A 25641-nucleotide genomic window follows, 5' to 3' on the forward strand; every position below is an offset into this window, starting at 1 on the left:
ATAGTAAACATCTTAGAATGTTCTTTATATAGGATGGTTATTGCCTAATAATTTGAAATTTAAAGCAATCTTGTCCACTACTAGCCATTTTTTATCAAAAAATTTCACTGTTTATTGAGTGTGCATCATTTATTTAAAATTAGAATTATTTCAGCAATGCTTGTGGCATACTTTGGATTATAAATTGATGTTAAATTAGGGACAAAGAGCAGTTCATAGTATTGTTAATGATTAACCGTGTCTTTTCTGAGTGTGACTATTTGTCTTAACATTTGGCAGTTAGAACTTTAACGTGATGAATTAATCTCAGAATTTTGCTTATATATGCATCTTTCTGCTTACTGATATCTTGTTTTCTAATTTCTATGCATTATTATAAAGTTAAAATTCTAATTCAATTTTTTTTACAAAGGATACAGTATATATATACTGATAATTATTTCTGAGTAGGTATGTGTTTAATATTGGTGTTTTCCTATTTGTCGACCTTTTTCTTTTAATATTTGTCTTTTCTAGTTTACATGTTCTTCCTTACTTGTAAGTTTGTGCATAATTAAATAAACAGTAGAAATATCCAATATATGAAAGAAACATACAAAGAAGGAATTCAGCAATTGTCTTTACTTTGCAACTCAGGTGTGGTACTCAGTTATCCCTTAGTTAAGGTTGTTGTTAGTCTGTCCCTTAGTGTTCCTATCTTATGTCATAGTATTCTGTAGTATTTTAAAGCTTTTTTTTAAAACTTTCCAACCTAAAATATGATTAAATAGCATGTTTTCATGCTTTTAGGAAAAAATTGATTTTCTTTTCCAAACAGAATGAGGAATTAATCTATTAACATTTCTGCCTCTTGTTTGGTTTGTTGCTCTTCAGAGGAAGAGTATTTTTCTAACATCGTTCTGTTATGGTAGAAAATGTTTTTCGTCTCATACTGCTTGTTCATGGTGTCCTGTACAATAAATTTATTCATTCTACAGTATAATGTATCACTTCCATTTTTTCACTTAGGATTTTCTGCTGTTTCTTGGCAAAAATGGCAACCAGTGATGCCGTTCTCAAGAGACTGGAACAGAAGGGTGCCGAGGCAGATCAAATTATTGAATATCTTAAGCAGCAAGTTGCTCTTCTTAAGGAGAAAGCAAGTAAGGAAATTAGAAAATTTAAATTTTCTAGGGAGATAACTTAAAATGAATTCATATATTGACATAGCAAAAAAATATATATATGTTTACCACATATATTATTACTTCACAAACTTGATGATGAGTTCTATATTCCTTTAATATTACAATTATGAGTGAAATAATATAGGGTTAAGATAAGCTAGAATTGGTGTATAGTGAATATGTGATATTTAGAGAAAACAACATTATTTTAAGACTGATAAAAGAAAATACTTAAAATAAGTTGGTATAGAATTAGAGATTAAAAATGAATAAAATTGAGTGGAGTCAAACATGAACTCAAATATCTCCTCTAACCTTGTATAGAAGAAAATGTATACTTTCACATTACTCTCTGCTAGGGTATTTTCTGAAATGATTTTTACATTTTTTCCAGTGCTTAAGTTTTACATGGAAATTGCTATGGTGCATACAAAAAATATCAAATCTGAATTTCTGCTTTTAAAATTTAGGTTGTTTTCTGTTTTGTTTGTTTAAGTATATTTTATTTCTCAATAGCCAATGTTATGAAAATACCAGAATGTTTACCATCACTTATAGAAATAAATGCTTTTCTTTGCTACATAAAACTGAATGGCTTATAGAATTCTACATTCATTCTCTAAAAATTTTTCCCATTATCAATTTTTTTCTTAATTTTAAATACTGTTTTAATTATTTTTATAATGTTTTATAAACATTGTTATTGTTTTTCTTAAAATTTTAAAAGGATTTTTCTTATTTTTAAAAATTCTTAATATTTTCATTAGTAAGATGAAGAGATTAGAGATATATGTAATATAGAAGAGAATTAAAAAAGAAGTAATTTTTGAATAGTAGTAATAATAAAAATGTGTATTTCAGTAAGTAAATACTTAGGCAGGACTATACTGCCTGACATATGAGAGGGTCACATGCTACATGGTTCACATACATGATGTCACCAAAAATGCAACAGGTATAATACAGATTGATACAGTAGTGTGCCTTTGTATAGACAACTCAGATACCAAAAGCAGCTTTCAGTCATGTTGTTGATTTACTCAGAATGATGAATGATTCTTTATGTAAAGCTCTTGAACAAAACAAAGTACAGTCTACTCTTGATTTACGTGGTACTTGATTCCTAGAAAATTCAGAGTATAATGAAAATGTTTAAGAATGTTTATATATAAAAAGTAATTAGGATCTAGGCTCAAATAATTAACAGGATTTTCACTTATACAAATGTACAATGGGCCGCTGCAAAATCCTGCAGAATGTAAGACGGTTCTTCATTTTACTGGAATATCTAGCATATTTCAGGACATCTGGCATCCCTGACCCCTGCCTAACAAATGCCAGTAATGACTCCCATTATTTGTGACAACAAAAAATACTCCCACAGATTTTCAAAATCCCACCTAGCGAGCAGTAGCAACCCCACCAAGAATCACTGTTTTTCTTTTATATTTTTGTATACCTTATTGCTGACCTCGAATATTATGTGTTGAGCAAATCTTTGAAGTTATTTCATTCATTAAATGTTTGACCAGCTTAACTTTTGAGACATTAGGAGTAAAAGATTATTCAGTTCCTTTTACAAGGTAATCACTAAAAAAGAAGAAATGAGAAATTTTTTTATTGTTTGGTATCATTATTAGATCTTAGACTTTTTTAAAAGTTTAATATGTCTAATATTTGTCTCTCTTTCTTACAGTTAACCTGTTACTGACACTCTGAGCCAGGTTCATAAGAATGTTTATAAAAGCTAGGAAAGTGATTGATAAACAAAACCTTTTATGTTGTATTATTCCACAGATTTTTTCCCCGTTTTTCTCTCTCTTTTAAATATCATGTTATTTTAATAAATACTAAACTGATATAAAGAAACTGGCCAAACTTTTGGTTACTAGCTTTGTTTAAACTGGCTATGCTTTTTTTAAGTAGTATCCATAAGAAACCTTTTAGAAAACAGCTGTATCTTAACTGGTTGTTCTTGATCCCAGTTTTGCAGGCAACTTTGAGAGAAGAGAAGAAACTTCGAGTTGAAAATGCTAAATTGAAGAAAGAAATTGAAGAATTGAAACAAGAGCTAATTAAGGCAGAAATTCAAAATGGAGGTGATTAATTACAGAAATGATAGGTTGTTTTTATTCATAATAATAATTATTATATTGTTTATTAAGTTAGGTTTTATGCTTGGCTACTCACGCATTCATGCATTTATCCTCTTATACTGAAGATAAAATACAGACTTAGAAAATGCAAATAAATGATCTTGCCTAAGATCATGCAAAAAGTGTCAAAGCTGGAGTTCAGAAAGCTGTACTTCTAATCTCTGTACTGTGATCATCACTATTCCCTATTAAACTTGATCATCACTATTCCCTTGATCATCATCAACTATGTCACTATATAGTTGTTGAAAATAAGCCATAATAATATTTAGTTAACATTTACTAAGTTTGGCTTTATGCCAGGCACTATGTGCCAAGTGCTTCGTATACATTATATATTTTATCCTTAAAATTACATATATACAAATATCCTTGTTTTACACATTGAAGCTTAGAGATGTGTAGTCATTTGCCTGAAATCAAATACTTTTTTTTTTTTTTTTTTTTTGCGGTACGCGGGCTTCTCACTGTTGTGGCCTCTCCCGTTGCGGAGCACAGGCTCCGGACACGCAGGCTCAGCGGCCATGGCTCATGGGCCCAGCCGCTCTGCGGCATGTGGGATCTTCCCAGACCAGGGCACGAACCTGTGTCCCCTGCATCGGCAGGCGGACTCTCAACCACTGCGCCACCAGGGAAGCCCTCAAATACTATTTTTAAGTTACCCAAGCCAGCATATAATTATCATTCCAACATTTATGTTGAAAAAAAAAAATGAAAATTTTTATTGAATTATTTTAAAGGTTTCTAGATAAATTCACATTATTATAAAATGACATTAATAGTATGAATAGTTCTATTATAATTTCAAAGTACCACATGGAAAAACATTTGATTATATTGTAGAAAATCCTTCCTGGGTGAATTAAGGAGGCCCAGGTGTAGTGAAACCCTGTCTTACTACTCCCTTTTGACCTTTATTCTCTCACTAAGTTATTCTGAATGCTCTAGTATGCATTCTACCCTAGCTAAATAAAAGTAAGAGGAAAAAGCCAATAATGTATGCTTAAAACTATCAACTGGAGAGAATATTATTTTCACTTGAAAATAATTGATGTTTTCCAAGATTAGGAGATTTGGAATACATGTGCAGAATTAAATAAACCGGTAAAATATTAGCAGTGTAAAACTGCTTTTCATTTCTCCCAGTTCTAGAAGATCTCCCTGTAAACATTAAACTTTTAAGCTGTGATCTTAATAAAACGCTGAAACAAACAGTTTGAATTAAAGTACTGAATTCTGTCTTGTTGAAACATAAAATAGGGGTAGATGGAGCTTCATATTACTAAAAGAAGCCTTGAAAGAACTTAAAAATACCTCTGAAAAGTGGTTTGAATATTGGCTGGAATATAAGCCACATCAAAATCCCTCACAAGATTATATTCTTCCATGTTCACTAGGCAGTGAGTATGTTTTTAACATTGCTGGAGCAATTTTCTTTACTTCTTTAAAATGTTTTTTGAAACAGAATTATGGGCAAATAATGCTGCTATCTCTCCATTACTTCTGATGATTGTTACTAAAACATCTTTTCAGTTGATTGTTCAACTTAAGAGAAAACCTGAGTGAAAAACATGCCATCTTGCCAAACCATGAGGGGATGTAATCTCTGGAGATAGACAACCTGGGTATAAATTCTTACTTCCCTTACTCACTATGTGTGTGATGGGCCAGTTTCTTAACTTCTGTATGGCTCGGCTTGATCATCTGTAAACGTGGATATGAATAAAACTTATTGCTTAGGGTATTTATGAGAATTACAAGAGTTAATTCAGATAAAGCATTTTGAAAAGTGTCTGGGACATAGTAAGTTTATAATAAATACTAGCTTACATTGTTGCCATCTAAAATTTTCTCAGTTTAATCATTAGTGATTGAAGGAGAATAATGCATTTATTCTTTTATGGTTAAAATAAACTTAATTTCTTGGTAGCCTTTCTACAGTCTCAGATAGTAGAGACTTGATAATCATACACACTGAATTTCCTTTTTAAGAAGAGTTCATGTTCTACCATATGACCCAGCAGTTCCACTCCTAGTTATATATCCAAAAAACCAAAAACACTAATTCAAAAAGATACATGCACCCCAATGTTCATAGCAGCATTGTTTACGATTGCCAAGATATGGAAGCAACTTAAATGTCCATCAACAGATGAATGGATAAAGAAGATGTAGTATATACATACAAACACAGTGGAGTACTGCTCAGCTATAAAAAAGCATGAAATTTTGCCATTTGCAGCAACATGTGTGGACTCAGAGGGTATTATGCTGAGTGAAATAAGTCAGACAGAAAAAGGCAAATACTGTATCACTTATAGGAGGAATCTAAAAATTATAACAACCTAGTGAATATAATAAAAAAGAAGCTGACACAGATTTAGAAAACAAACCAGTGGTTACCACTCAGGAGAGGGGAAGGGGGAGGGGCAATATAGGAGTTGGGGATTAAGAGGTACAAACTATTGTTTGTACAAGGATATATTGTACATTATGGGGAATATAGGCAATATTTTATAATAACTATAAATGGAGTATAACGTTTAATAATTGTGAATCACTATATTGTACACCTGTAACATAATATTGTACAACTATATTTCAATTAAAAAAAATAAAGAGTTCATATTTGTTATTCACAGTTTTCCATTTGTTTGTTGTTTAATATAAACGACATTATTTTCATTTTCTCTCTCAGTAAAACAGATACCATTCCCATCTGGTATTCCACTGCAAGCTGATTCTGCGGTTTCTGAAAATGTGATACAGTCTATACCAATAATAGCCATATCTTCTGGTGCCAAAGAGCAGATAAAAGGAGGAGGAGGAGAAGAAGAAAAGATGAAAGAGAAAATTGAAAAGAAAGGTATTTTTGAACAGTTGAAGTTATTTGGCACTTGACTCGTTTATCACATGTCAGCATTTTTGATAATAATGGTGTCAAGAAGAAAGTTCAGACTTTTATGAACTAAAGTTAGGAACAATAGGATAATGGAACCTGGGCTCTAAAGGATGACAGGATAAGAGTGTGGCATTTGAGGTAGAGGGACCAGCATAACTAAAAAAAAGGAGAGATTAAGTATAGAGGCCCATGTGTAGTTTGGTATGACTGAATTTAGGTGTATATATAGGGGATAGTTTCAGAGAAATCACAAGTAGAAAGTTAGCTTAGAACCAGTTGTGAAGATAGGAAAGGGATATTCCAGTCAAACCAGAATTTCTGAACTAGCATGGGGGTGTTGAAGTTTTAGGAACCCATTAAGATCTGAAGTGCAAAGTATATCACAGTCCACTTAGGCAACTAGAGTAGAAATCTTAGAGTCAAGCTTAACTTGTCCCTGTCCCTCAATTTCATATTTAATTGGCTACCAAAACCTATACAAGCATACCTCAGAGATATTGCAGGTTCAGTTCCAGGCCACTGCAATAAAGCAAATATCACAAGAAAGCAAGTCACAAGAATTTTTTGGTTTCCTAGTACATATGAAAGTTATGTTTATACTATACTGTAGTCTGTTAAATGTTCAATAGCAGTGTGTCTAAAAAAAATAGTGTATATAACTTAATTAAAAATACTTTATTGCTAACACATGCTAACCATCATCTGAACCTTCAGCAAGTCATCATCTTTTTGCTTGGGGAGAGTCTTTTCTCAATGTTGAGGGCTGCTAACTGATCAGGCTCATGATTTCTGAAGGGTGGGGGCCTGTGGCAGTTTCTTAAAATAAGACAACAGTGAAGTTTGCTGTACTGATTGAATCTTTCTCTCACAAACTATTTCTCTGTAGCACACATGCTGTTTGATAGCATTTTACCCACAGTAGAATTTCTTTCCAAATTGGAGTCAGTCTTCTCAAACCTTGCCATTGCTTTATCAACTAAGTTTATGTAATATTCTAAATCCTTTGTTATCCTCAACAGTCTTCACAGCATCTTCACCAGGAGTTGATTTCATATCAAGAAACCACTTTCTTTTCTCATCCATTAGAAGCAACTCCTTATCCATTAACATTTTATCATGAGATTGCAGCAATTTAGTCACATCTTCAAGCTCCACTTCTAATTCTCTTGCTATTTCCACCACATCTGCAGTTCCTTCCTCCACTGAAATCTTGAACCCCACAAGTTATATATGAGGATTAGAATCAGCTTCTTCCAGACTCCTGTTACTGTTGATATTTGACCTCTTTCCATGAATCACAAATATTCTTAATGGCATCTAGAATGGTGAGTCCTTTCCAGAAGGTTTTCAATTTAGTTTGCTTAAATCCATCAGAGGAATCACTATGTATGGCAACTATAGCTTTAAAAAATATATTTCTTAAAGAATAAGACTTGCAAGTCAAACTTCTTGATCCATGGGCTATGGGCTATCCATATAGCATGGATGTTGTGTTAACAGGTGTGAAAACAACCTTAATCTCATTGTACATCTTTATGAGAGCTCTTGGGTGACCAGGTGCATTGTCAGTGAGCAGTAACATCTTGCAAGGAATCATTCTTGTGAGCTGAAAGTCACAACAGTGGGCTTAAAATATTTTGTAAACCATGTTGTAAACAGACACACTGTCATCCAGGCTTTGTTGTTCCATTTATAGAGCACAAACAGAATAGATTTAGCATCATTCTTAAAGGCCCTAGGATTTTCAGAATGGTAAGTGAGCATTGGCTTCAACTTCAAGTCACCAGCTACATTGGCCCCTAACAAGGGAGTCAGCTTGTCCTTTGAAGCCAGGCATTGACTTCTCCTCTCTTGCTGTGAAAGTCCTAGATGGCATCTTCCTACAAATAGAAGGCTGTTTCATCTGCATTGAAAATTTGTTGTCTAGTGTGGCCACTTCATTAATTATCTTAGCTAGATCTTCTGGATAACTTGCTGTAGCTTCTACATCAGCACTTGCTGCTTCACCTTGAATTTTTATGTTATGGAGATAACTTCTCTCCTTAAAGCTGATGAACTAAGCACTGCTAGCTTTAAACTTTTCTTTTTGCAGATTTCTCATCTCTCTCAGCCTTTACAGAATTGAAGAGAGGGCTTTGCTCTGGGTTAGGCTTTGGCTTAAGGGAATGTTATGGCTGGTGTGCTCTTCTATCCAGGCTACTAAAACTTCTCCGTATTAACAATAAGGCTGTTTTGCTTTCTTATCATTCATGTCTTCACTGGAGTAGCACTTTTAGTTTTCTTCAACTTCTTTGCATTCACAACTTGGCTGTTTGGCAGAAGAGATCCAGCTTTGGGCCTATCTTGGGTTTTGACATGCCTTCCTCACTAAGCTTACTCATTTCTAGCTTTTGAACGTGAAGAATGTGTGACTATTCCTTTCACTTGTACACTTAGAGACCATTGTAGGGTAATTAATTGGCTTAATTTCAATATTGTGTTTCAGGGAGTAGGGAGGCCCGAGGAGAGGGAGAGAGACGGGTTGGCTTGTTGGTGGACAGTCAGAACACACACAACATTTATTAAGTTCAGCATTTTATATGGACATGGCTTGTGGTACCCCCAAACAATTACAGTAGTGACATCAAAGATCACAGCCACAGATCACCATAACAAATATAGTAATAAGGAAAAAGTTTGAAATACTGTGAGGATTACCAAAATGTGACACAAAGACACGAAGTGAGCAAATACTGTTGGAAGAATGGGGCCAAGAGACGCTTGATGCAGGGTTGCCACAAACCTTCAATTTGTAAATAATGCAGTATCTGCAAAGTGCAGTAAAGGGAAGCACAATAAAATCAGGTATGCCTGTAATTCCTACCACCACAACGTATCTGGAGCGCAGCTCTGTTCCTCCGTTTTGTTAGGTGCTACCAGGTAGTTCAGGTTCTCATGATCTCATCTAAATTAATGTTCAAGCCTCATTTTTTCTAGTCTGTCCTTCCATTGCTGCTAAAGCTATTTTTCTAATCATAAATCTGACTCCTTTTTTTATTTAACTTTCCTTTATTCCTTTCTGGACTTCATTTCCCCAGGTATGTCTAAAAATGTGCTTTTATAATTCATTATACATGCCTCTCATAGTATTTAAACTTAGTTAAAATTTTTTTGGAAAATATAAAATGGCTCAGGGATCTGTGAGCTAACCTAAGCCATTTTAGCACTTCTGAGTTCTTTTAGTAAGCATCAATAGCCTCTGTTAGAAGTAGTTAGTGGCTGTACATCCTCTCCTACATAACTTCACCACTAGGTGGTATGGTTACAAAGAAAGCAGTTCAGACTAATTCTTTCACTTTATGAATTTTATTAAGTAGACACAGAACAGTCATGCAGCCTGTTCTTATAAGTTTGGTGAAGTCCATCCTCAAAGAGGATGCGTTACAGTGGCTGCAGGGTCAGCCAACCTTCTAGTCAAATGAGACAACAAAGTCTTCCTTTGGAGGAGGAGGGAGCACACAAAACCAAATGGAGATCTAGGTCTAGAATGCCTCTGTTCAATAGAACTTCCTGTTCTGTATAGCTGCATTATCCAACACAGTAGACAATAACCACATGCAGCTATTTGAAATGTGTCTAGTATGACTAAAGAACTGAATTTTTAATTATTTTAAATTTAAATGTTAATAGCTCTGTAGGGTTGGCAACTACTATATTGGACAGTGCTGGATTAGAAGGCTGTTCCATTGGTGTTTGGCTGCTAAGATTGCCAGATTCCAAAATTCTGCTCACACAAGGGTTGTGGCACCCATACAGTCTTTCTATACTGCCACTTATAAGCATCACTCATTTGTTAATGAAACATTTCTAAAATCCCTTAAGATGACTAACAGAGTTCTTGGTATAGATATTTGATATTTGATATTTGCAATCACCTCTGGAATGTGGATTCCTGATAAAGGTATTTCAAATGCCTAGAGAGTAAAGTTTAAAAATGTATATGAAAATAGCTATATTATGCTGTTATAGTAGTATGTATGTAGTATTTTAAAATAAATGTATAGTTTATCATTCAAAGATAACTACTATTAAGATTTTTGTAGTAATTTTATATATATATTTCTATATCATTTGGGCTTTTACTCTTTAAAAAAATCTTTGCTAATATGTTACATGGAAAATAGTATTTTTTAAAAATTTGCTAATGAAAGTAAAAATTGTCCATTATTTTAAACTAGCTCTACCTTCTTTTTTATAGACTATCTTTGTGTAAATTGTGAATGCTTTTTACACAAAATCATCTATTCCTACTCCAGGCAGAATTATTCTTCTCTGTGCTTCTATATTTCTTTGTGTATGTAATATTTATCACATGTTCACTGTATACATCTGTCTTTCTTAAAAGAGATTTTTACTGCTTAGCTAGCATGTGCCACTCATCTTACTTTTTTCAGTGCCGTAGATCTGAGTAAATATTTGTTCAAAGATAAAACAAAGAAATAGTTAAGAAACAATGTTTTCGGGCTTCCCTGGTGGCGCAGTGGTTGAGAGTCCGCCTGCCGATGCAGGGGACATGGGTTTGTGACCCGGTCCAGGAAGATCCCACATGCCGCAGAGCGGCTGGGCCCGTGAGCCATGGCCGCTGAGCCTGCGCGTCCGGAGCCTGTGCTCCGCAATGGGAAAGGCCACAACAGTGAGAGGCCCGTACTACAAAAAACAAACAAACAAAAAACAAACAAAACAATGTTTCAAGCCATAATAACTTATCTCTTAAGATTGGGAGGTAAATAAGTTTTTGTTTTGTTTTACATTTTTTTTCTGCCAGAGAGGCTAAATGTAAACTTTAGGAATATGAACTCTATACAGGTTGCATTTTGACTCAATGGCTAAAGTAATCTTATGCTAATAAGAGTTATATTATCAGCATATAAATAAAAGTAGAATTTTATAAACATAATCAGAATAAAATGTGACTCTCTAGAGTCACAGTAAATCTTAAATCTTAAAGGATTTTCTACACTTCTGTTTCAGGGAAAGGCAAATTTTCTCTTTAAAAGGTTATTTGCTGGCCATAAAGTCTCTGTTACAACTACTACACTCTGCCGTAGAACCAAAGTATCCATAGACAACATGTAAATTAATGAACATGATTTTGTTCTAATAAAACTTTTTGACAGGTAGTGGGCTGGATTTGCCCTTGAGCTATAGATTACCAACATCTACTCTGTGTCTTTAACTAGAGATATAGACAGTTAATTCAACAGAGAAATTGCTTAAAAAGGGTTCAAATATTGTGACATGAGTAATTATTTCCTTTGTTATTTAAATGAAGATAGGAGATAAACACTCATTTTTTTTTTTTTCTTTTAAGCTCAACAGCATCAATGCTATAGAGATTTTCATAGTGTTTTTTTTGTTTGTTTGGTTTTTTGGTTTTTTTTTTTCGGTACACGGGCCTCTCACTGTTGTGGCCTCTCCCATTGCGGAGCACAGGCTCCAGACGTGCAGGCTTAGTGGCCATGGCTCACGGGCCCAGCCGCTCCCCAGCATGTGGGATCTTCCCGGACTGGGGCACGAACCCGTGTCCCCTCATCGGCAGGCGGACTCTCAACCACTGCACCACCAGGGAAGCCCTCATAGTGTATTTTTACTTCTGATGTTTATCCATTTATAAATATTTTTAGGAGAGAAAAAGGAGAAAAAACAACAACCAGCAGGAGGAAGTGCTGACTCTAAGCCTATTGATGTATCCCGTCTGGATCTTCGAATTGGTTGTATCATCACTGCCAGAAAACACCCTGATGCAGATTCTTTGTATGTAGAAGAGGTAGATGTTGGAGAAACAGCCTTAAGAACAGTTGTCAGTGGCCTGGTGAATCATGTTCCTCTTGAACAGGTAATCTGTATAGCTAAAATTATTTCTACATATACATTTCACCTTCATTCCCTCTTTCTTAATGTTTTTTCATTTAATTTTTGTATCATACTGCACAACATGAGCCGGTATTGATTAATTCAGTTGATTGGTTTGAATGTAATGAATTCCACCAAAAAGTGCATAAAACTAGCAAAAACTTGCAAAACATCTGTAAATTACGATCAAATTCAGGAACATAGAAAGAAGAAATGATATGGTTTTTTTTTCTCAATTTTTAAAAATGTTTTTAGTTATGGTATTTAACAACATTGTTCCATCATGGAATTTTATTCCTTGATTTTTAAAATCATTGTTATATAATTCAGAAAGTACCAATCTAAAATTAAGAAAGCAAGTTTTATTTCTTTATAACTCAAGAAATATTTTCATACCTGAAGACGAAAGAGGAGAGGGGATCATGAAGATTGAACTTGCAATTTTTAATGGTATTCCTTTATTGATTAAAAATTTGATGTTTTGGGGCTTCCCTGGTGGCACAGTGGTTGAGAGTCCGCCTGCCGATGCAGGGGACACAGGTTCATGCCCCAGTCTGGGAAGATCCCACATGCTGCGGAGCGGCTGGGCCCGTGAGCCATGGCCGCTGAGCCTGCGTGTCTGGAGCCTGTGCTCCGCAACAGGAGAGGCCACAACAGTGAGAGGCCTGCGTACCGCAAAAAGAAATTGATGTTTTGTATTTTATTATTTAGATATTTAAATGTATCTATATTTCCAATGACCATGGAACGAATCAAAGACAGTAATAGTTTTCAATTTGCTCTTTCTAGACATCTTCTGTAGTAATTTGCATCATTTACCTATCTCCTCTGCCCCATAGGGCTTGAGATATTGCAAAGACCATAGACTTCAACATTAAAATAGTTCTGCCTCTCAGTCCTTTGCCAACTTTGTTGCTTATTGGCTTTGTGAACTTGCATAAATTCCTACATTTATTCATTCCTATTTCTAGATGCTAATATTTATTAAGCACCTATACTGTGCCAGGAACTATTCTAGGCAAGTGAATTAAAATAGAAAGATAGATAGATAGATAGATAGATTTGCTTAAAAAAACAAAAAGCCCTGCCTTTGTGAAACTTATATCCCTATGAGGGAGTCAGAAAATCATAATATATAGTGTGTTAAATGGTGATAAATATCAGGAGAAAAATGAAGTAGGGAAAGAATCTAGGAAGTATTGAGACTAGGAAGATGTTGTCATTTATATAAAATGGCCATGGAAGACCAAAGAAAGTGATATTTAAGTAAAGGTCTAAGAAAATGAAGAAAGCAAGTCATTCTGTCTGGTGGGAGAGCATTTTCAGGCAGCCCTGAGTCAGAAGTATTCCTGGGATGTTCAAAGAACAGCAGGAGGCCAGTGTCACTGTAGCAGACTAAATAAGGGGAAATGTCATGGGAGATGAAATCAGAGATGAAGATGCCAAATGATATAGGGTATTAGAGATCATTGTAAAAACGTGGGCTTTTATTCTGAGTGAGATGAAAGCCATTGGAGGATTTTTGAGCTAAGGGGTAATATGCTCTGTGTCACATATTAGTAGTATCATCCGGTTGCTTTGTGGAGGGGAGAAAGATGGAATTAAGGAGATCAGTGAAGAAATTTCTCTTATCTGTGAAAAAAAGATAGACTTGGCACATGTGTGTGCTTTTTCTTTTTAACATCCGTTTTGTATAGGACCAGGGCTCCTTTATAACTACTTATGAAGTTAGGTTCATAAGGAGCCCTGGAGAAAAGAACCAACTGATCTTGAGCCAGCACAAATTGGAAAAACTCCTCCTCCTTGGGGCTTCAACGTTTTTGTTCTCATAAGTTACAGACTTTTTCTTCTCTTCCAGAAGCTATCATTCACAGCCATAAGCAAAGCTATTTATGTACACATCTGTATCTAACCCAACAAGTCAGTACTAGTAAGCAGTCTATAAAGTAATAGCACTTAGCTCCCCAAAACTGCATACCAAATTTTGTGCATTTGTTTATTTTTCTAAGGTAAAGGTCCACAGCTCTCATCTGATTCTTAACAGATTGCATCTAGCTAACCCTGTTGTTTTTCTTATACATATTTGCTATAACTTTTCTTTTGAAGTTCCCATATATGTGGCATTTTACGGTTATTTGTTTGAAGACAATAAGAATTCATGAAGACCTCCAAAATGGGGGCCTTTTAAATTTGAGCCTTAGGCTAATTTTTTTTAATCATAGAATTTGGTAGTAAATTTGAAGTTTACAGAAATTTTTATGTACTTCTTTAACAAATTATAGAAATAGCCATAATTGTTCATTGTAGTGTGCACAATGCTTGAATTGTTAAATGATCAGTATTTTTTAACTTAGGAAATGAACCTTGCATAGTATTGGAAATGATCAAACATATAGGAGAAAAAATGTGCATTTATTTTAGTGCTAATGATAAGCTAAATACTTACTTACATGTTGTGATTTAATCCTTGTGACAAGTCTTTAATATCATTTCCCTCCTTTTGTGAGGAAACAGGGAGATCAACTTTATACAGCCTCATTGCTAGTACATGGCAGATTAAATTCAAAACCAAATCTGTTTCACTCAGCCAATTCTTTATTTATATTTAAGTGAAATATTATTGCCTCTGCTGTTTGATCTCTAATGCCTATTATTGCCTCTGCTGTTTGATCTCTAATGCATTGTCAATTTGTAGAATTTTTTTTTCATGTTGATATAAGACTTCTTAACAACATAAAAGATTTTGGACACAGATAAGGATAAAAACAGCCACAAAAATAGGACATTTGATATTTAGCATATTAGGTGTACCTTAATGTATTCTAGATAAGATTATTCTAAATCTCTAGACATCTTTAATCACCAATTTATATTTCACACAGATGCAAAATCGGATGGTGATTTTACTTTGTAACCTGAAACCTGCAAAGATGAGGGGAGTAGTATCTCAGGCAATGGTGATGTGTGCTAGTTCACCAGACAAAGTTGAAATCTTGGCACCTCCTAATGGGTCTGTTCCTGGAGACAGAATTACCTTTGATGCTTTCCCTGGTAAGTATTTGTTAGTCATTATTTAAAATAGTTTGGGAATCATTGTTCTCAAAGCTATGCTTGGAATGTTTAAATTTAAAGTCAATCCTGTAAATGACTTGTAAGACTTTACATTAGATGATCATTATTAGTGATATTATTGAGTTTATTGAGATCGACTCAAGATGGCACAACTGTCTAACTGTTCTGTTCCCATGAACACTCAAATTTCATAAAACACCAGAGAGATTTTACCCTAAGTGAAATACTAATTTTGATACCTCCATAGCAGAAGTGTCATAAGAATAGAGAACCAGTTAATGTGCTACAAAATCATTTAAGCTGTAGATTATCTCAGAATGCAACACAGAAAGATGAAGAGATGAAGAGGGAGGGGGAAATGCATAATTCTCTAAGTCGGTCTAGTAATATACTTGCATATGCTTTTACTAGACTTGAGGATTTAGAGGAAAACTCTAAGTAGAAATTCATATTTATTTTAATAATCTAAGAGGAAAGTTCATTTTATATTGCTACTTTTCTGTAGTAAAATGCTCCTGAGACGGATGAAACTTCATAATGCATGAGAACATTTCTTCAAATAGGTCTTTGAAGCAGTAAAGAAAGGATGCTTGGCAGATGTAGAATAAATATTTCCTTCATAAAAGTTGAAGACCTCATAAGAGGAAAAACAGTTAGAAATTAAAAGACTGTATTTACAGAGGATGTTCATTTGCCTAGAGTAAGGAAAAGCAGAAGTAAATTAGGATAACAAGTAGAATTAGGTTTAAAAGTCAAAATTTATTTGGAGATGTATTTATGAAAACAAATGAGTTTTAATGGAATAGCAAGGCTGATATGATTATTAGGCCTGTTTTTTTAATCCTATGTTAACTGTGTTTGATGATATATTAAGACACGAAGAATTTTAACATTGGAATGATAAGATTTTTAAAAATGGATGAAAGCATGGGTAATTCCCATGAAACTCAGCTCCCAACTCCTAATAAAAAGTATACTAATCTAAAAAACATGGGGTTGTTTAACAAGTATGTGTGACTTTGAATCCATGTGTATATCTTGAACCTTGGTAGATTGAAGATCATGATGGTCTATGCTCTGAGAACTTTTTTTGGTAAAGCAGGTTTTGGGAAAATCCCAGTCTCAGTCATTTCTCAAAGCAGCATAATAGCTTTTGGTTCTAGGAGCACACGATCACCACTCTACTTACCAGGGTATCAGAACACTTCGTCAAACCTCATGCTTTTGGGTAGGCCGTCATGTGTATACCTGACAAACCTGAAATTCTATTTCACCAAATTGGAATGGAATGAAAATAGAAGCAAACTTTTTCTTTTAAGATTCAGCACACATTGAAGAAAAAAAACAAAAAATCTTGGTTTACCCTTTCAGATTAAAATTTGCCTTCCTTTTTATTTAAATATTTAAGATGAATATATTTTAAGTTTTATTTTTTGATATAAATTGTAGAGTCAGATGTTTAGAACTGGAAGAAATCATCTACTTTAACCCACTATTTTACAAATTTGGAAACTGAGACCCAATAATACTTAAGTTACTTGCTTAAAGTTATACAGAGTTTGTAGAAGGATCAAACAGTAGATGTGCCTGAATCTCTAATACTGTCAGCATTTTTGTTGATTGTTGCTTGCTGTGAATTCATATGGGCTATTTCATTAGAAAAGGCTTATAGTTCTTTTATTTCTATGAGAGCTTTCATTCCCTTATCTTATAGAATTAACAGATAAATATTTCAGCACTTGAATCAGTTTAGAGTTAACAGATATTTCAGCACTTGAATCAGTTATTATCTGGATGTTACTGTTAACGTATATTGAAATTTTTTTTTTTTAAGTTACTCAGTGATTTAGCATTAGAGATGCTAATAGCCCAGTGTGGATTTCTTGCTTTTACTATATTTTTGAATCTTCCAATCTGTTCGGCTGTTTGTGTGTTTATGTTTACATCATTCCAAAGTCTGATATTTCTTTCATATTCATAGTTTCTCCTTGTGCCTTACCACATGAATATGTAGCTAACATATAAAAAAATTTGTAAAGTGAAAGGGAAAAACCTAACATTAAAGTAGCCTATGAGGTTGTTTGAATTATTCTCTTATAACTTATAAAATGCTTAACCAAGCTGAACAGCATCGAATAATTGATAAACTTGGGGACATGAGGTCTGTTAGTACTTATCCTACTTATGCTTCCACATAGCTTACTGCTTCTGTAGCAGTAAATCTAAAAGGAAATAACAGTTAATACTATGTATGCAACAGAGCATTAGTCTTATTTTTTGTTTGTTTGTTTTCCTTTTCCCAGAGAGAGCCATGATTTATCAGTACTGTATTTTTCAGCATATGTTCTACATTTTAAAGCTTAAGGTGTCTGCTGGTACATTTTGATGTTCACTTGATGTGCTCAGTGTCTAGAGATTTACCTTTTATGTTATGTATATTAAGTGTGGTATAGAAATTGCAACTGGGGCTCAAACCTTTGAATTGCTATTTGGCTTTGAATAACTATTTTCTCCAACTACAAAACCATCACTTCCATAGAGTTTAGAAGATGCCAAATAATATTTTTATAACAATGGCTAAAAACTCTCCCCGCTACTTTTTAAAATCTTAAATGTGTGAAGCCATAAATTTTAGTATTTAAATATGGTAACTGGTCCCTAAAGCATCAAGCAACTGAAAACAATATTACGAGATAAAGGCATTGATATCTTTTTTTTTTTTAAAGAATGCACTGGTTTTGGTCTAATAATAAATGAGAATTTGCATTCAGACTTCTAACTTCTAAGATCATGCTTATTTCTGTTGATATTGAGTCTTATTAGTAAATATGAGTTTATGGTTAATCTCAAAGCATGTATGATATGTGAAGGTCTTTAGCTTATGGACCCACTTATTCTTTAAAAATAAATTGGTTTTTTTTTGGTATTGAGTGATTTGAGTTTTTTATATATTTTGGATATCAGCCCCTTATCAGTAAGTTTGCAAACATCTCTCATTCAGTTGGTTGCCTTTTTGTTTTGTAGATGGTTTACTTTGCTGTGCAAAAACTTTTTAGTTTGATGTAGTCCCATTTGTTTGTCTTTGCTTTTGTTGCCCTTGCCTGAGGACAGACATTCAAAAAACTATTGCTAAGACTGACCTCAAAGAGTTTACTGCCTGTGTTTTCTTCTAGGTGTTTTATGGTTTCAGGACTTACATTTAAGTCTTTAATCCATTTTGAGTTTATTATTGTATATAGTGTAAGAAAGTGGTCAAGTTTGATTCTTTTACATGTAGCTGTCCAGTTTTCCCAACACCATTTATAGAAGAGACTGTCTCTTCCCCATTGTATATTCTTGCCTCTTTTGTTATAGATTAATTGATGCTATGAGTGTCAGTTTATTTCTGGGCTCTCAATTCTTTTCTATTCATCTACGTGTCTGTTTTTGTGGCAGTACCATCCTGTTTTGATTACTACAGCTTTGTAATGTAGTTTCAAGTTCGGTGTATTTTCAGGTGTGACCCCTCCTTGTTCTTTCTCAAAATAGCTTTGGCTATTCGAGGTCTTTTGTGTTTCCATACACATTTTAGGATTATTTGTTCTACTACTATGAAAAATGCTGCAGGTATTTTGACAGAGATTGCATTGAATCCATAGATTGCTTAGGGTAGTATGGACCTTTTAGCAACATTGATTCTTCCAATCCGTGAGCACAGTATAACTTTCCATTTATTTGTGTCATCTTCAGTTTCTTTCCTCAGTGACAAAGAGTTTTCAGAGTCAGGTGTTCCTACTCCTTGGTTAAATTTAGTCCTAGATATTTTATTCTTTTTGATGCAGTTGTAAATGGGGCAAGGATGTAGAGAAAAGGGAACCTTTCTACACTGTTGGTGGGAATGTAAATTGTTGCAGCCACTATGGAAAACAGTATGGAGGTTCCTCAAAAAACTAAAGGTGGAATTACCACATGGTCCAGAAATTTCACTTCTGGTTATTTATCTGAAAAAAATAAAAACACTAACTTGGAAAACACCCCTGTGTTCATTGTAGCAGTATTTACAATAGCCAAGATATGGAAGCAGCCCAAGTGTCCATCGATAAATAAATGGATAAAGAAGATGTGGTGTCTGTGTGTGGTGTGAGTGTGTGCGCACGTGCACGTATGCCCGCACACACATACACAATGGAATATTACTCAACCATTAAAAAGAATGAAATCTTTGTGGACTTTTAGGGTATTATGCTTATTAGTGAAATAAGTCAGAGAAAGACAAATACCATATGATTTCAATTATATGTGGAATCTGAAACCACAGCAAACAAAACAAAACAGAGATTCATAGATACAGAGAACAAACTGATAGCTGCTAGAGGGGAGGAGGGTGGGGGGACGGATGAAATAGGTGAAGGAGATTAAGAGGTACAAACTTCCGGCTATAAAATAAGTAAGTCATGGGGATGTAATGTATACATAGGGAGTACAGTCAATAATATTGTAACAACTTTGTATGGTGACGGACAGTAAATGATCTTATTGCAGTGGTCATTTCATAATGTATAAAAATATGTAATCACTGTGTTGTACACCTGAAACTAATATACTTTTTTTAAATTAAAAAAAAAGCCTGTCTATATTTGATTCTCTTCCTTAAAACCTATGTCAATCAGGCTTCTCTCTCCACTGTTCCACCAGAATTGCTCTGGTCAAGATCACCAATTTACTCCCTGTAGCTAAATCCATGGCTAGTTAGTTCTCAGTCCTTTTCTTAATTAACTTTAACTTGGCTTCTGACACCACACTTGCATGGTGGTCCTCATGCTTCATTGGCTGCTCTGCTTATCTCCTTTGCTGATTTCTTCCTCACCTCCCTGACCTCTTAATTGGAGTACCTTCAGACCTTGATCCTTGACCTCTTTCTTCTCTTTTTCCGTGCTTGGCCTCTTTTTCTTTCCATGTTCATTCCTTTGGCTATTTTATTCAGTCACTTGTCCAGCTATCTACGAGATTTCTTCACTAACATGTCCCAGGGGAGAAGAATGTATATACCAGTCTTCTCCCTAGATTTCCCTTTTCCATACATCTTCTTCAGAAAATCCTAGTGGCTGTACCTTCTGAACATATCATCTCTACCTCTACCACTTTGGTCCTGACACCAACATCTCTTATCCGGGTAACTGCAAAAGTTTTCTAACTGATCACTTTGCTTTTGCCCTTGCCCTTCTTCCGTCTGTTTTCAGTTATAGCCTACAGAGTGATGTAGGTCAGATATGTTAGTCCTCTGCAAAAAACTATTAAAAAGCTTTCCATTTGACCCAGAATACAGATACAGGTCCTTACAATGGTCTCTCATTACTTCATTAACCTCATGTACTTCAGCTCCTCCTCAATCACCCTAGTTGAGCCACTGGCTCTTTCTCCAGGTAGCTACACGGCTTGGTCCCTCATCTTATTCATATCTTTCAAATGTCTCCTTACTTGTTTTATTTTTCTCCATAACACTTATCATCAGATATACTGTACATTATATTATCTGCCCACATGGAAATGTAAGCATCATGAAATCAAGATTTTTGTTGTTGTTATTATTCACTACTATATTCCTAGCATCCAGAAAAATGTCAGGCATAGAGTAGGAGGTCAGTAAGTTGGTTAATGAATAAATAGAAAGAAACATACTAGTAAAACATGTTTTAAAGAACTCCCAAAACTTTCCAGTATTTGAAGAACAGACCTGAGGATCCATCTTCATTATTTCCAAGATCATTCCTATCAAATCAACAAACCACTTTTCTCTGTTGATTAGCTCTGTAAAATTAATTGACCCCTATTTGCAAAGTTATACTTTAGTCTTTGCATCACAAAAGGTGATAGTTACAATTATTATAGTTCAAAAACTCAATTAATGAAACAAAATAATTAAGTTGGTGCTAAGCTTTTCATGGTCCTGACAGATATCCCGGAAGCTGATGATTCTGGAATTTATGTTTATAGCTTTTTGTAGTTTTTAAATGCTGAGATGGTAGTCACAGCTTTTTACATCTGTACAGACTCCTTTCTGAACTAGTTCATGTTGCCTATGTGTTTTGTTTAGATTGAGTTATCTTAAAGTAATCTCTGAATGATTAGTTCTCTTACAATACGTGTAACCATTTCCACATGGTGATTATTGGCATGTGTTTAGCAATTACAGAGACTCTACAGTTTTCAGCTTTAAGAACTTTTGTTGATCTCATCACTTTGTTTGGATAGCCATGCCAAAAAAAGAAAGGGGGGGGAAATTAGGAAAATAAGATTTAGAAGAAGGATATAACACAGAGGAATGATGAAAGGCTTCTCTGGAAATAGAGTTCATTTTTTAAAATTGTTTAAGATATTAGGTATGCTTTTTTGTGGGAGGTGATTTAAACTTTCCTTTTAAACTTGCTTTATACCTTACCAAATAGTGTATTATTGAGAAACATGAATAAACTACAAGGTTAACGCTCCATCCAAGACTTTTCAGCTCTGATTTATATTCAGTGATCATAATTTGGCAAGTTTTAATTACAGTCTCAAAATTTTAGTTGTCTGAATCATTATTTCGTTTACTGACTCGTTAAAGTCTTACAGCCACATTTGGAATGTTCAGGTATTGAGCCTGATGTGTTAAAAGCAACAATCAAGAGTTGAAGGTTCTTCTCATAGTTTCTAGTTCATTTTTAGTTAAAATCTTTATCCCTTGAAAATTATTACAGTCTTATGTAAGAAGTTTAAAACCTTCAGATCTTGTTCTGCAAGTGCTGGGTGACCTAGGAACCTTTCTGAGCCTCAGCTTTTTCATCTGTCAGAAAGGCTTTTTTTTTTTTTTTTGCGGTACGCGGGCCTCTGTTGTGGCCTCTCCCGTTGCGGAGCACAGGCTCCGGACGCGCAGGCTCAGCGGCCATGGCTCACGGGCCTAGCCGCTCTGCAGCATGTGGGATCTTCCCAGACCGGGGCACGAACCTGTGTCCCCGCATCGGCAGGCGGACTCTCAACCACTGCGCCACCAGGGAAGCCCAAGAAAAGCTTTTTAATGGTATGTATTTCTTGTGAGTTTTGTGAGGTTTATCTTTTGAAACACTTAGCTACCTGCCTGGTGTTTTAAGCTCTTAGCTATTACTTTTGTGCCTCTATTTCCTCATCTGTAAAGCGGGGGTAATTAATAGTATTTATTTAGTATACTGAGAGGATTAAATGAGTAAATATATGTAAAGCACATAGTGCAGTGACTGGCACATAGTGAGCACTATGTAAGTGTAGTGTTATGTATTGTAATGATGATTATTTTCTATACGTATCAGTGACTTCCTAGATCTGACAAGCTTAAGTTTGTGCTGCACCACAGCTTGTTGTACTTGGGGCTTATGTCTGCATTCAGCAAAAATTTACCCACACAATCTATGGTCTTGATAAGAAGCTTTTACACAAACCTGAGACAATCTGCGTCTTGAATTCATTATCAGTTTGGGAATATCTTTTTTGGGGTTCAAGGTGAGGGGATCCAGAGTTAGTACTCAGGCCCCCCTGAACAGTGTGTCTGGTCTCAGCTTTTACAGAATTCTGGAATGCCCACTTCCCCACATGATCTGTGTATAAACAAAGTACGATTATGCTCTTAGACTAACCAATGGTTTGGTGAAAAATAAACCAGAAATTTTATAGATACTTTATATATTGGAATTTTTTCTATTCTGTTTATTAGTTTCTCTGTTGTCCAATCAAATAATCAGATGCTCTTAAAGGAGTAAGAAAAATCCTTATCTTTTATACTAGACAGTCTCTTCACTTTTAGTTTCACTGCCTGTTCTTCTACTGTAGATACATTATTCAATTAACTATTCTGTCATCTCTGAAAAGCTACATATCAGAGGACAGTTTTCTATATTTTTGCCAGTTTCAGGGAGCTAATTAGTTGCTGAAGACCTAATAAAAAGATCTAGAAAGTTATATTTCTATTATTACTTAGTTATACTTAAGCAGTATTTTTGTTGTTTCCTCCAGGGAAATCATTTTCCGTTTGAAACTAACACTTAAGGGATTTGTTACTTCTCTTCATTGTTTCTTAAACTGATTCTTCATTTCAAAAGTTATTGAACATCTTCAGCTACTAAAATCATGTTACATTCAGCTTTACTGTCTTCTTCCTCATCATCCATTAAATAGAGGGATCGCTTGGTATATTGGTAGTTTTTAAGCCTAGACCAGATACCTTCTACAATGTGTTTGTCTCTTCTTGATTGTGAACTTTATAGTGTGAGTTACGGTAAAGAGAGGGGATAGGATATTATCCACGTGTAAAAGTGTTGTTTGTTTCTTTTCAGAGGATAATTTATTAGGAGGCAAGGTGCTGTACTAACAGAGTAAGGGCTTTGGTGTCAAATCTCACTCTTCTTGTTGCTTGTGTGACTTTGAGCAGCTTATCTTCTCTGAGCCCCAGTTTCTTTATATTTAAAACTAGAGTCAGTGTGTTTCTGTGAATTGCATGCAGCAACATATATTCCTGGTGGTTAGAAAATGCTAGTCCTGTCTCCTTCTTCCTTTCTCTTTCCATCTCACCAAGTGGAATGGGCAGCAGATGAAACCCAGAGTAGTTATTATATTTAGCTAGATAACCCCAACATTTAAGCCATTCTCCAGTATTGTAAGAAATCTTTAAGTACTATAGCAGCGATCTAGTCATTTATTTTTTATGTTGAAACAAATAGTAAAGCATAAGCTGCTTCTGCCATGTGTAAAATTATAACACATCAAATTATGCTCTCATCTGTTCAAAATCTTTCTTTATATGTAATGATAAAATGAATATCTTGTATTTTCATTCTAATCATTTGTATTTTCATTCTAATCATTTCATTCTAATCTAATTAGAATGAATCATTCCAATTCATTGAGCTATATTACCTGGAAAACTGTTTATTGTAAGAGTAAAAAATAATATCTTTAACATTTGTAAGGAAATGATAAAATATTTTACCAATCAAGAATATAAATTGCCGACATCGTAAAAATAAAATAAGTGTTAAAAGTAAACGTTTGGGGGCTTCCCTGGTGGCCCAGTGGTTGAGAATCTGCCTGCTAATGCAAGGGACACGGGTTCGAGCCCTGGTCTAGGAGGATCCCACATGCCGCGGAGCAACTAGGCCCGTGAGCCACAACTACTGAGCCTGCGCGTCTGGAGCCTGTGCTCCGCAACAAGAGAGGCCACGATAGTGAGAGGCCCGCGCACCGCAATGAAGAGTGGCCCCCACTTGCCACAACTAGAGAAAGCCCTCGCACAGAAACGAAGACCCAACACAGCAAAAATAAATAAATAAAATTTTTTTAAAAAGTAAACGTTTAAATCCTGATCCGATCTAAAGATCAGAAATTGTATCCAAGACAATTCACTAGAAATCTCTATGGACAGTTTATTAATATGTCAGCTATGTATTTTTTTTCCTCCCCCAACAGGAGAGCCTGACAAGGAGCTGAATCCTAAGAAGAAGATTTGGGAGCAGATCCAGCCTGATCTTTACACTAATGATGAGTGTGTGGCTACATACAAAGGAGCTCGCTTTGAGGTGAAAGGGAAGGGAGTCTGTAGGGCTCAAACTATGGCCAACAGTGGAATAAAATAAAATAAAACACTTCAGTTACTGAAATACATTAGAGAAAACTTAACAATAAAAAGAAATATATTTGTCACTTGTACCTAAAATATAACTGGCTCGTTTTTGTGTTATTTCTCTTCTAGACTTGAGTAGTCTTTTACCTGGCATATATTGTTTTCAGTTAATTAGAGAAACACATTTTTACCTATGGTTTTTGATCCTTTATGATACAGGGAGGAATTTGCCTGTGTTTCATGATGATTTGTTTTTTAGTGAGGATGTTGGCTAGCACATTGCTTTTTCTTTATACATTTAGGTAACTCGAACTAGATTAACATTTAGTTTCTTTGTAGGCACATGTTGCATGCAATTTGAAACCCTTATATTTTTAGTATCTGTATTATAAACGCCCTCTCCTCTTTAAAAAGAAAAGTTAGAATTTTTGTCAGGCTTATTAACTAATCTATATTGTAATGGTATTGAAAATGACCAACTGTTGATTCTAGAGAGCCGAACAATGTGAAAGCTAGGAGACATGGCATTTGAAAATTATTGCTGTTGCTTGCCAAAGTAACCCCGACTTACATACTTAAGGTGACTTTTTTAAAAGACTGAAACTTCCAACTCTGTAGTGAACTTATTCTTTCCAATTTAACAAAATAATTAGTAATAAATTTTGACTAATTCTAAAGAATAAACACATTGCAAAGTGTTACCAATGTAGTTCCCAATAAATTGACTGTAAACACAGTCCACTTTTTTATTCCAGGTGACTTCAAAGATTCTTTGGATACCTAATAAAAGATTATTTATAGCTTTTATCTTTAGAAGAGCATTTAAGATTGATATCTTTTATTTTTTCA

At 34.6% G+C, this 25641-nt stretch overlaps 1 protein-coding gene across 1 annotated transcript in view; it reads left to right on the top strand.

Moving 5' to 3' along the window:
- The window catches only part of AIMP1 (aminoacyl tRNA synthetase complex interacting multifunctional protein 1), a 39708-nt gene extending 14836 nt beyond the window's left edge, over positions 1 to 24872 (top strand). The window contains exons 2-7 of the mRNA XM_060148558.1: positions 1009 to 1142; positions 3152 to 3265; positions 6021 to 6188; positions 11888 to 12099; positions 14999 to 15167; positions 24639 to 24872. Of these exons, the coding sequence (XP_060004541.1) occupies positions 1009 to 1142; positions 3152 to 3265; positions 6021 to 6188; positions 11888 to 12099; positions 14999 to 15167; positions 24639 to 24805 (964 nt within the window). The 3' untranslated portion in view covers positions 24806 to 24872. The remainder of the gene's footprint in view (positions 1 to 1008; positions 1143 to 3151; positions 3266 to 6020; positions 6189 to 11887; positions 12100 to 14998; positions 15168 to 24638) is intronic.
- Positions 24873 to 25641: the final 769 nt, after the last annotated feature.

Source organism: Lagenorhynchus albirostris, chromosome 4 (genome assembly GCF_949774975.1).
Source record: "Lagenorhynchus albirostris chromosome 4, mLagAlb1.1, whole genome shotgun sequence".
NCBI classification, from domain to species: Eukaryota; Metazoa; Chordata; class Mammalia; order Artiodactyla; family Delphinidae; genus Lagenorhynchus; species Lagenorhynchus albirostris.